The sequence below is a fragment of the Pseudorca crassidens genome, chromosome 18 (genome assembly GCF_039906515.1).
Source record: "Pseudorca crassidens isolate mPseCra1 chromosome 18, mPseCra1.hap1, whole genome shotgun sequence".
Taxonomy (NCBI): Eukaryota; Metazoa; Chordata; class Mammalia; order Artiodactyla; family Delphinidae; genus Pseudorca; species Pseudorca crassidens.
Window position 1 is genome coordinate 30,911,356 of NC_090313.1, and position 12,642 is coordinate 30,923,997.

The following is a 12,642-nucleotide window of genomic DNA, read 5'->3' on the forward strand; positions in this document are numbered from 1 at the left end:
GACTTGCTTTATGAACTCAGTTAAATGAACTTGGATTTGTGAACATAATAATAATAAAATAAAACAGTACTGTGTAAGTACTGCATTCTAACGCATTGCGCCACTATAGCTAAAAAGAAATGATACAAATGAGCTTACTTACAAAACAGAAACAGACTCACAGACTTAGAGAATGAACTTATGGTTACCAGAGGAGAAGGGTGGGGGGAAGGGATAGTTAAGGAGTCCGGGATTGACATCTACCCACTGCTGCAAAGGAAACCATCAACAGGACGCAAAGACAACCCTGAGAATGGGAGAAAATATTTGCAAATGAAGCAACTGACAAAGGATTAATCTCCAAAATATGCAAGCAGCTCATGCAGCTCAATATCAAAAAAAAACAAACAACCCAATCCAAAAATGGGCAGAAGACCTAAATAGACATTTCTCCAAAGGAGACATACAGATGGCCAAGAAGCGCATGAAAAGATGCTCAACATCACTAATCATTAGAGAAATACAAATCATCTCACACCAGTCAGAATGGCCATCATCAAAAAATCTGCAAACAATAAATGCTGGAGAGGGTGGAGAGAAGGGAACCCTCTTGCACTGTTGGTGGTAATGTAAATTGATACAGCCACTATGGAAAACAGTATGGAGTTTCCTTAAAAAACTAAAAATAGAACTACCATATGACCCAGCAATCCCACTACTGGACAAATACCCTGAGAAAACCGTAATTCAAAAAGAGTCATGTACCAAAATGTTCATTGCAGCACTATTTACAATAGCCAGGACATGGAAGCAACCTAGGTGTCCATCGACAGATGAATGGATAAAGAAGGTGGGACACATATATACAATGGAATATTACTCAGCCATAAAAAGAAACGAAATTGAGTTATTTGTAGTGAGGTGGATGGACCTAGAGTCTGTCATACAGAGTGAAGTAAGTCAGAAAGAGAAAAAGAAATACCGTCTGCTAACACATATATATGGAATCTAAAAAAAAAAAAAAAAAGAAAATGGTTCTGAAGAACCTAGGGGCAGGACAGGAATAAAGATGCAGATGTAGAGAATGGACTTGAGGACACAGGGAGGGGGAAGGGTAAGCTGGGACAAAGTGAGAGAGTGGCATGGACTTATATATACTAACCAATGTAAAATAGATAGCTAGTGGGAAGCAGCCGCCTAGCACAGGGAGATCAGCTCAGTGCTTGGTGACAGCCTAGAGGGGTGGGATAGGGAGGGAGGGAAGGAGATACAAGAGGGAGGATATATGGGAACGTATGTATATGTATGGCTGATTCACTTTGTTATAAAGCAGAAACTAACACACCGTTGTAAAGCAGTTATACTCCAATAAAGATGTTAAAAAATATATACAGTATGCTAACACATATATAGGGAATCTAAAAAAAAAAAAAAAGAAAATGGTTCTAAAGAACCTAGGGGCAGGACAGGAATAAAGATGCAGACGTAGAGAATGGACTTGAGGACACGGGGAGGGGGAAGGGTAAGCTGGGACGAAGTGAGAGAGTAGCATGGCCATATATACACTACCAAATGTAAAATAGATGGCTGGTGGGAAGCAGCTACGTAGCACAGGGAGATCATCTCGGTGCTTGGTGACCACCTAGAGGGGTGGGATAGGGAGGGTGGGAGGGAGATGCAAGAGGGAGGGGATATGGGGATATATGTATACATATAGCTGATTCACTCTGTTATACAGCAGAAACTAACATAACATTGTAAAGCAGTTTTACTCCAATAAAGATGTTAAAAATAAAATAAAATAGATACCCAACAAGGACCTACTGTATAGCACAGGGATCTATGCTCAATATTATGTAACCACCTAAATGGGAAAATAATTTGAAAAAGAATAGATACATGATAGATATAGATATAACTGAATCACTTTGCTGTACACCCGAAACTAATGCAACATTGTTAATCAACTATACTCCAACATAAAATAAAAAGTTAAAAAAATACTACTTTTATTTCTCAAATATATGTGAATTAGTTATTAAATATTAGAGTAATAAAATTAAAGTTAGTGTATTTATGTACTCAGATAAATGCATAGTATTTTATTTTTCTTCTCCAAATTAACTTTAGATTCAAATTTATCAAATATCTGTGAATTAATTATTAAATATTAGTGTTATAAAATTAAAGTTAGTGTATTTTATGTACACTCAGATAAATGCATAATATTTTATTTTTTTTCTCCAAATTAACTTTAGATTCAAATGTACCAGCTGTCCAGGCTCCTTCATGACTATCACAGAGATCTCTACAATCATCTTGAAGAAAATGAAATCAGCCCCAGTCTTTATGCTGCCCCCTGGTTCCTCACATTGTTTGCCTCTCAATTTCCATTAGGATTTGTAGCCAGAGTTTTTGGTAAGAGATGCTGATGATCCAGTGAAACAGTGTTATTTATTCCAAGGGATATACTTCTAGCCGTAAGGTGCTCCAATTGTTTTATCAAGCATTACACAGAATCGCAAATTGGTAGTGGAATTTAGTAAATAAGCCTGGCTCTGTTCTGAGAGTAATTTGAAACCATATTGTTCTTAAATAAAATTGAAATTCAAAGCGAAAGAAGAATTGAGCTTCTTTATTTGAGTAAGCTGTAATGGAGTTCTTATTTTCTTTTATACCTAAAAAATCACAGTATAATGAAATAAGGATTTACATTGTATGATTTTTTAGATTTTTAAACACATCTTTACTACCTCTTTTTATTTTCCTTCCCCACTGTCCTCTTCAACCTGGATTCAAAACACAGAGAAACATGTTCTCTAACTGGGTTAACAGAAGTACATTTTCCAATGTTGTTTCTAATGGCATTTTTGTTTTTGTTTTTGTTTTTTTTTTTGCGGTATGCGGGCCTCTCACTGTTGTGGCCTCTCCCGTTGTGGAGCACAGGCTCCGGACGCGTAGGCTCAGCGGCCATGGCTCACGGGCCCAGCTGCTCCGCGGCATGTGGGATCTTCCCAGACCGGGGCCCGAACCCGTGTCTCCTGCATTGGCAGGCAGGCTCTCAACCACTGTGCCGCCAGGGAAGCCCTACAGTGTCTTTCTTATTGGGAGCTGTGGTTTTAAAGGTTAAACACTGCATTAGCACTAATACAATTTATAGGCAAAGTGCAGCAAAAGAGTATAACCGAGATGCACGGAATCAAATGTTTACCAAATTTCTCTTCTTGAGTATACGCGATTGCTTTTCTCCAGGGAAGTTTTCTTTGGAGCTTGGGTTCCTATTTATGGATCTTCTATAAATCTTTTCATTTATATATTTGCTTCTCAGAAAATAGCTTATCAAATCAAAATATTTAAGGTATCTCTAAATATTTAGGGTATCTCTCTTTGATCTACCCTTGGAAGCTTGATAACAGAATTCAGGAAACAAATCCCCCCAGTCGTCTGTTTTTTGCTAAGAGAATATGAATGATGCTGTCAGCTCTACGATAGGTGCTCCATTCTTTTCTTAGAATTTAGTGAAGAATAGAGACTGTCAGCAAAGGGAAAGATGCATGAGCTAGAAGCATGACCATGTTTGAAGTAATTGTTCCATGGTTCCCTCATTTTTAACGACCTCCTCTTTATTATTGATTGTGGAATGGCATGGATTGAAAGGAACGCTCATACAAAAGTATTTAATACTTTTCAAAACTATTGCATGTTTGTATTTGTTAGGAAGCAAAGTTCAGGGTTAGGGTAGCTTTTCTTTTTCTCTTCTGATTTAGGTTATATACTGGTTTTGATTTTTCTTTTAAAGTTTTTTTTTTTTTTAATTGCTGCTCTAGTACAGTCTTTAGAATTAGACAGTCTCGGGTTTACATCAGTTTCTAGCTCTTTTATTAGTTGTTTGGCTTGCACACATATTAACTGCTTCATTTAGTTTTTTATTCTGGTCATGAGAGTTTAAATAGTCCTAATTGGTTATGTTGATTTGTTTCTGTATTCCCTTTGTGAAGAAAAATCTAAATATCAATGGATTCAGTGTTATTGAGGTATACCTAGTCTCCATTAAATTTGGCAATAAAAATTATAAATGCATGGGCAAACAGATATATAATTTATCTTTTTCTTTTTACCCTGCTCTTTATCTGAGGTTCCTAAATAAGTAAGACTATTTAAACAACTGTTTTTTTGTTCCAGTCATATTATTATTTATTTCAAATCTAGGTGATTTTGACCAGTTTTATTTTGCAAAATATTCTGTGGTTCTGTTGCAGTAATTAAAACAACACACACGCGCACACACGCAAAAAACACACCAAAAAAACCCTTTAACACACAGAGGTCACTTTTTACAATAGTAGATGCATAATTTTGATCATGAAAATTATCTCTCTTTTTTTCAGATATTATTTTTCTTCAGGGAACTGAAGTTATATTTAAGGTTGCCCTCAGCCTGCTGAGCAACCAAGAGGCACTCATAATGGAATGTGAAAACTTTGAAAATATTGTTGAGTTCCTTAAAAGCACGCTCCCTGATATGAATTCCTCTGAAATGGAAAAACTTATCACCCAGGTATGAGTTAAATGGTAATAATAAGATATAAGATGAGACAGCAGTTTCTCTACTAATTATTTATTAAATGTTTTAGCATAAAGATGTAGTTTTGCTTGACAGGTTTTTTTTCTTTTTGATTTGATCAAATACATTTTATCTAGAAACGAGACTACTGTGTAATTTCTCCCTTGTGACATTGTTTGTGAGGCTGTGTCTGGGCAAGGTGGTTCAGTGCTACATCATGAGTTTTTCAGGAACCTTCCAACTTAGACCAATGGTGAGACTGAAGATAGAACTGACAGAGTTAGGAGTACCTAATAAATAAGTAAGCTGAGACTCACTTACCTCTGTAATATTGTTAATTCTGTTTTAAAATATATAAGGAGTATATGTGACAAGAGCACAGACTTTAGAATTAGACAGTCTTGGGTTTACATCAGTTTCTAGCTCTTTTATTAGTTGTTTGGCTTGCACACATCACCCTAATCTTCTGAACCCTAGTATTCTCACCTCCAAAATGAGACAATTCTGATCTAAGAGGTTTTGTGTGGTTTAAATGAGACTTGCTGTATCAGTCAGGGTCCCTTGCAGGAAACAGAGTCTACCTCCAATGATTCAAAGGAAGGTACCATTTACAGGGGTGTAGGCAGGGTTAAGGGAACTGGGCACAGATGTCTAGGTACCCAGGAACTAGTAACAGAGGGAAACTGTTCATACCCATGGTGCTTCTCCCATCAGGAGAAGGATGACAGAACAATGTTACCAGGCCTAGCGAGTACCAGAACTCTGGAGGTTGCTGTGTTCTTGGTGAGCCAGACAGGGAAGGAGCAGGGAAGAAGTACCCAACCTCTTTCCCCTGCCCCTTTTGATCTCCTGATGACTTTTCCCATTGGCCATACCTAACCAGAAGCCTGCAGCAAGGAAAACAGGTCACGGGGGTCTGCCTCCCAGGGTTCAGAGAATGGATGAGGGCAGAGAATGGATCTAGGAAGCAAATGGAGGGTAATCAGCACATCGTATATCTAGTCCCTGGCTCTTCATAGGTAAGTGGTAGTTATATATTGTTGTTCAGATGACATGAATACACTTAAGACCAGATTTGTAGATACAGCAGTCATGCCTTATGAGTATTGATAACATTTAAATTTACCACTTTCCTAGAGGCCCTTAAGGTAGCAGATAAAAGACAGTTTGGAGCAAGAGAAAGGGAGTTTGAGATCTTGTGCTGGTGTCCAGCTATCTACTAGCTGTGTGACTTTGGGCAAGTTACAACCTCTCTGAGTTTCAACTTCCTCTCCTGCAAAATGGGAATAACATCGTTTTTAGGAGCAAATGTAACCAATTCAGTTGAAGAATTTTGTACACTATTATTCACTCTGTAAGAAAAACTCATATTATTACACATAAAATTTTCTTTCCACTATGTGGAATTGAAATCACAAGCAGATCATTCTGTAAATATCTATGAACAATTTTTATTTGTTAAAATGCTCTGGGGCTTCCCTGGCGGCGCAGTGGTTGAGAGTCCGCCTGCCGATGCAGGGGACATGGGTTCGTGCCCCGGTCCGGAAAGATCCCACATGCCGCGGAGCAGCTGGGCCCATGAGCCATGGCCGCTGAGCCTACGCGTCCGGAGCCTGTGTTCCGCAACGGGAGAGGCCACAACAGTGAGAGGCCCGCATACAGCCAAAAAAAAAAAAAAAAATGCTCTGGAAACTGAAAACTATAACTTTTACTTACACATTCACTTGTTTACTAATTCTTCAGAAATATCTTTTTGGACTGGCAAGCAGCGATTGTGCTTTTAGAGAGAGACGATACCTGATTTGAAATCAGATCACCTCTCTTCTAAAATTAATGAGGGAATTGCCTAGCTTTAGAGATTATTACTACGATTAATGGATAGAATTTATAGGCTGGTAGATTTGGACTTGATATTAGAGATCATTTTCTAACAAATAGAGTTGAATATGCAATGAACTGTTAATATTAAAGGAGGCTTTGATGAATAAATAAATAAAGTTTATTTATGGTCACTGTAAAAAGCACAAATAATGCAGAACAGCACCAAGAAGAAAGTAGAAGTAACTATAGATCTCAACACCTTGAGATTTAAAGCCTTTTAAATATCCTTTTATAATCTCTTTAATTATATACACAAATAAATATGTATACAGTTTTACTTAAGTGAAATCTTACTATGCATGCTATTGTATAACCTGATTTTTTAATAAAATATTTGCAGAGTATTGGATGTTTTTCCATGCCAATAAATGTAGATCCATGCCCTCATTTTTAATGGTTGTGTAGTAGTCCTTTGTGTTCATACCCACTGCATAGGGAAAAGATGATGCTTGTTTGAGGGGAATAACCAGGTTGTCTCGAAATATCATTTAAATTCTAAGATTTGAGTATCTCTAACAGTAGGAGGGTAAGTCAGCAAGTGAGATTTTTCTCACTGTAGGTTTCTTTTCTCCCTACACTGTTAGTGTAGATACAGATGCTTAAATGGCAGCTGCGGCCTCACTTTCCCTCACCAGTTTAGACTAAGGAGGAGTTGCCTGTCCTCTGACTTCTAAGCAAACTGTTCCTAGTGGGTGGCGATATGGGAGAGCAGAGGTAGCCCCAATTAAATAGCTCTGTACAGTGTCCAGGGTTTCTGAAGATTTTGAATTTAGAAGATTCTCTCTATGGTAGGATATGTTAGTGACTTCCAAGAGGCTCACATAGATTAGCAAGTAGATGAAAATATTTAGCATAAGACCTTTCTGCCCCATTGACAAACAATTAGAAAGGCTTTTGGTCTCATTATTATAGAAATACCCTTTGCAATTGTGCTTATAACCAGCAAAGATGATCATCTGCTTCCCTGAGTAACTCAGGGAAGAGTTACTCAGTAACTAATGTTGTTTATGTGGTGGGCTACATTTTGGGAGACCATTCCTAGATTATGTATATTTTGGTTGCAAAATATCTTTGAGCATTAACTTTTTCTAGTCTTGGCCTTATGAGAATGTTTCAATTGTATAGAAGCCTTCTGTTTGTTCTTAACTTGACAGTCACACTTGTTATTCTTCCTTTTGATATGTCATACTATTCTTCATTAATAAGTATTGGGAAATCTACCTGAAGTACCCTAGATACACAGACTGTATCTTGGTGCACATCCTGAAGGTCAGACTAACCCACGGTGTTTTCACGGCAGGTTTTTGAGATGGATATTTCTAAACAGTTACACGCCTATGAGGTGGAGTATCACGTGCTGCAGGATGAGCTCCAGGAATCTTCCTATCCCTGCGAGGAGAGCGAACCCATGGAGAAGTTGGAGAGGGCCAACAGCCAACTGAAAAGACAAAACATGGACCTCCTAGAAAAATTACAGGTAAAGAGATAACAATTTGATCAAAAACGCACTTGGATGCCTCCTTGCCTGCACAGAACCATACCAGAAAGGATGCAGCTGTGGTGTGGATTGAACCATTGCTGACTGTGGGCCTGTGTACTGGACTGTGTCCAAGTGCTCTGGGGGGTGCAAATGCACATATCAATCTGAGTACCAATTGAGAGAGGAAATCTGCTCTCACGAAATAGTTAAATGGCAGCTGAAAGCAGAATCTCGTTCAATACTTACTGGGTGTTGTACATGTTTGGTTTCAGTTCAAGGGAGGAGGGATTGACTATAGGAAGCTGGGAAAGCTGTAGGGGACTTGGCCTGGAGCTGGACTTCGGAGGGTTGGTGGGAGAAAGGAGTGAGCAGTAGTGGGTGTTTAAATAAGGAGGATGTGGCAGAGCAGTAGAGGAAGCTTAACATCAGTTTAAGATTTACGTTGGGGCTTCCCTGGTGACACAGTGGTTGAGAGTCCTCCTGCCGATGCAGGGGACGCGGGTTCGTGCCCCGGTCCGGGAAGATCCCACAAGCTGCAGAACGGCTGGGCCCGTGAGCCATGGCCGCTGAGCCTGCGCGTCCGGAGCCTGTGCTCCGCAACGGGAGAGGCCACAGCAGTGAGAGGCCCGCGTACCGCAAAAAAAAAAAAAAAAAAAAAAAAAAAGATTTACGTTGGAGCGCAGTGGGATAAACAGGATGGAGACAGAATTGTAGATAACTTTCAGGGTTAAGCAGAAGAACACGGCTTTAATCATGTTGAGAAGGAAATCTCTCGAAGTTTTTGAACCATATTTTAGAAAGATCAATCTGGAAATCTTGATGAGGACAGATTAGAATGGGGAGAGAAGGTGGGGAGAGAAGGTAGGGCGACCAGCTAGCAATTATTTGCAGAAATCTGACTGGGGATGATGACAGCTGTCTAGAGTAAAACTCACAGAAATGGAAAGAAAAGGAGACATTTTTGAGAGAATTGAATTAAAACATTGGTAACACATAATCCGTGCCATCAGGGAGTTTACAGTTATTTTGGAATATAAAATATTAGCTATTTGTCAATGCACCCTTACCAATGTGTAAGCGATTTAGTATAAATTAATATTACTCACCTGCAACCTGTATGAAGTGCGCTGTGTATCCAAGCCCTGAGGGGTGGGGCTTCAGTGTGACCAGAGGATGGGGAGGTGAGAAGGTGAAGCTGGGGGCTGGGGGATGGGGGAGGTGGAGCTTAAGTGCTGAGTTAGAGCTTAAGTGTTCCACGGCTCATTGGTTTCTGCTTACCCGCCACTTCCCCAGCACTGCGCATGTCCCCACACTAGAGGACACTAAAACTCTGCTTCGATGTGCAGTGAATCCTCTGACAAAGATAGCTAGGAGAGAAACAGCTGAGAAATGAGGGTCTCTAGAGTAGTTGCTCCCAGAGAAGGAACTCAGGCTTCCTTCGCTTCATCTATGTTAGCTCTGGCCCATAGAAAATTTTATGCCTTTTCCTGTTCCAAAAAAGAGCCAACAATGTCTATTTTCAGAAAGAAAAACAGTTGGGGTATTGACCCTTATTGCTAGGATGTTTCAGTGGTGATTAATTGAGCATTTCCTTATTAGGGAAAGTGGGTTTGCACCTGCTTTATATTATAATGATTTTTATTAATGGTTACAGACGTTTTCATTCACAGTTCAATGTTCTCATCACCTCTGGGTTCCCAAGTTACGTGGGCACACCCGACACCTGTTAAAACTGATAGGGTCCTAAGTATGTGTTGAGAAAACCCTGCATTTCCACTCAGAGGGCACTTCAGGGCAGTCAGCAATCTCCTGTTTCTCCCTGTCAGATTCCAGTCACTCCAGGAGAAGACCTGTGTGTGGAGTGAGGACCCTCAACCACTGTGGGACGTTGATTTAATTTTGCATTTTTGGTGTATTCAGTGAAATGACATGTATTTTGTTAGTACCCTAGTTATATTTTTTGAGAAACCTAAAGAAATCTCCATTTCATGGGAGGTTTCAGAGTATTTGCTTCTTATACTGTTTTATTAAGTAATATGACATGATTAGTTAACATGTGTAAGGTCTGGCTGCTGCTATGATGAAGAACCAAAACCTTCAAATTTTTGATTTGGAGGATTTTGTTTTTTGCCCCAAACAGATAGCTCATGCTAAAATCCAGACCTTGGAATCCAACCTGGAAAATCTTTTAACCAGAGAGACCAAAATGAAGTCTTTGATCCGGACCCTGGAACAAGAGAAAATGGCTTATCAAAAGGCAGTGGAGCAAATTCGGAAGCTGCTGCCAGCAGACGCTCTGGCCAATTGGGAACCGCTGCTGAGAGACTTCAACTGCAACCCTAACAGCAAAGCCAAGACAGGAAACAAGCCATAACTGAAGACGTGCCACCCCAGCAGGAAGTGCTCTGAGGATGCTACCGACAGAAGGAGTGTGCATGCCGCTGGCCCAGAGCTGACAGAACCACTGAACTGGTTCCGAGCCCAAGTCAGAGCCGGTAACCCTCGCTCTCCTTAGAGCATGCCAGTTCTAAGCCATTGTACATATGTAGACTGTTTTTTGCTGTCCTTGTTGACTATGTACATATATATATATATAACGGACATAAAGAGTTCATGCTTTCACATAAAGGAGTAGTGTATATTTAGAGCAGTTTTTTTAAAAAAATCAACACTTCATGAAATCCAAACCAAAGGGAAGTTAAAATGAAATTCCCCTTGGACCCATGTGAAATCATTTGTTTTTGTAGTGAAACAAAGCTAGAACATCTTTGTATATTGAAATATACTTGAAAAAAATGAATGTATTTTTTTCTCCAAAGAACAGCACGTTTCACTCAGTGCCGGAGAGGTGGAAACATTTGTGTCGCTTTATGTGCATCTGTCTTAAAATCTACGGACATTTTTAATATATATATATATGTATATGAGGAAAATGACTGACTGCCAGTCAGGCTCCTTATGGGTTTTTCAGGAACGTAGGGGCCGTCCCCTGCTGCCTGCTTTGTGCCAACGAGCATGTTGCATCTACATGCATTCTGAGTCTGGTCAGGCATTACTTTAGGTGTGTGGAAGGAGAAAGCAAGACTGTGGCTGAGTTTGCCCACCCAGCTCAAAGTGAAAGAGAACACTACTAATTTTCTAGTAAATTAGACCAGCATTGTTACTTAAACTAAAAATATCAGTCCTCAAAAATTTAATTTAGGACCTAAATTGTCTAGATCTACTTTCTACCTTTTTATTCAAATTATTCCTACAGTTGTGAATGAACTCCCCTTTCCTTGGTGCCACAGTTGGTGATAAGGATTTGCCATTTCCCACTAAAATGTAGGCACTCTTACCTTAGTTCTCTCTACCTTAAATGGAAGATAAGGAAATGAAATTATGATTGGTTTTCTAAAGATGATGTACTGTGTTGAGATACGTTGTTGTTGTTGTTTTTTTTTTTTTTGCCAATTGACAGGTCTGATAAGCTTGTAATCATCTTCCCCTTCCATGTGACAACTTATGAGAACTGTGGGATATTTTAAGTAAACTGTTGAAATCCATGGGAAGGGAAGGAGAAAGCCCTTCTGAAACCTACAACTCTGCATTTGGACGCCTGACTTTCTCAGTCTACAGATAGATTATTCGTAGACATTCATGCATGCTGGGTGAATAGAAGGAAAGTAACTTAAAAATTAAGTTACACATGGAATTTCTCCATTTCAGAGATGATTCTATGATAGTGCCTCGGAAAGTTGATAACAGCGTTTTTGCCTTTCCAAACAATATTTTTCGTTACTGCTTTTTGCAGTACTTGTATCATCACAGATGGATTACCTGGGATAATTTTCTTCAGAGAGAGTTTGTTATACACAAGCTACAATGTATTATAGAGTAGAAGAATAAAGCTCTAAAGGTTTCAGAAAACCTTGATGAGCAGATGATAAGCATCTCAAACCCCATTACTCAGTGTAATATAGTGACTCTTGTTACAAATCAGCATGCCCTCTAATCCAGGCAGTTTCTCAAAAGAAAATGAAGTCTTACTAGTAAAGTTAACGTAATTTCTAAGTTCTAGAAAATGCTGACCCAATCAGTTGGGGCCACCAACTCTTTTGTTGCTTGGATTTCCCTCAAATTTCTCTATTTGTAGGAGAGGTATTTTCCTATGAGGAATATGACAAATATTATCTGGTTACTGTCTGGTGATGAAAATTACCTCATGTGTAATACACAGGTGGTAGCCAGGGAATCTTCAACTTGGGAAAAGAAACTTTTCCTTTCAGTTGTTCCGTTTAAAGTAAATTTTATTCTGGGTGTTCAAAGTCAACGTTAGAGTTGTACTATGGTGTTCGGAGCTTAAGTTGTCTTGGATACAATATTTCTTTTGAAAATGAATTTTTCTTTTGTGATCTTTTAAATGTTGCCACGATTATGCTTCATGCATTGTTACATCTTCATCCTATCAATGTAATGTCTAGTTCATTTCCAATAAATACATTGCTGCAGTTTCCTTGGCTTATTGGTTTTACTTTTGTTCATAGTAAAAGAGAAGAAGGTCTTGGCTAGAGTCCTTTATAAAATCTGCACGGGTTGGATTGTTGCTACTTAAAATTTGCACACTGATAATTCTTTGAATCAGAGACAACAAAGATAATTTTTAGAAACATTTATGAAAGGACATGGTCAGTCATTCAGTGCTAATTTTCAACTTCTTTCCCAATGGAGCCTTTTGCTGATAAATGTAAAAAAAGAC

The 12,642-nt window shown here is 39.0% G+C and overlaps 1 protein-coding gene across 5 annotated transcripts in view; it reads left to right on the forward strand.

Annotated features, from left to right (window-relative positions):
- The window catches only part of TBC1D4 (TBC1 domain family member 4), a 251,307-nt gene extending 238,908 nt beyond the window's left edge, over nucleotides 1–12,399 (forward strand). For all 5 annotated transcript variants that reach the window (XM_067713173.1, XM_067713171.1, XM_067713172.1 and 2 more), the window contains 4 exons: nucleotides 2,238–2,397; nucleotides 4,368–4,537; nucleotides 7,725–7,901; nucleotides 10,045–12,399. In XM_067713173.1, coding sequence (XP_067569274.1) covers nucleotides 2,238–2,397; nucleotides 4,368–4,537; nucleotides 7,725–7,901; nucleotides 10,045–10,278 — 741 coding nt within the window. In that variant the 3' untranslated portion in view covers nucleotides 10,279–12,399. The remainder of the gene's footprint in view (nucleotides 1–2,237; nucleotides 2,398–4,367; nucleotides 4,538–7,724; nucleotides 7,902–10,044) is intronic.
- The last annotated feature ends 243 nt before the right edge of the window (nucleotides 12,400–12,642 follow it).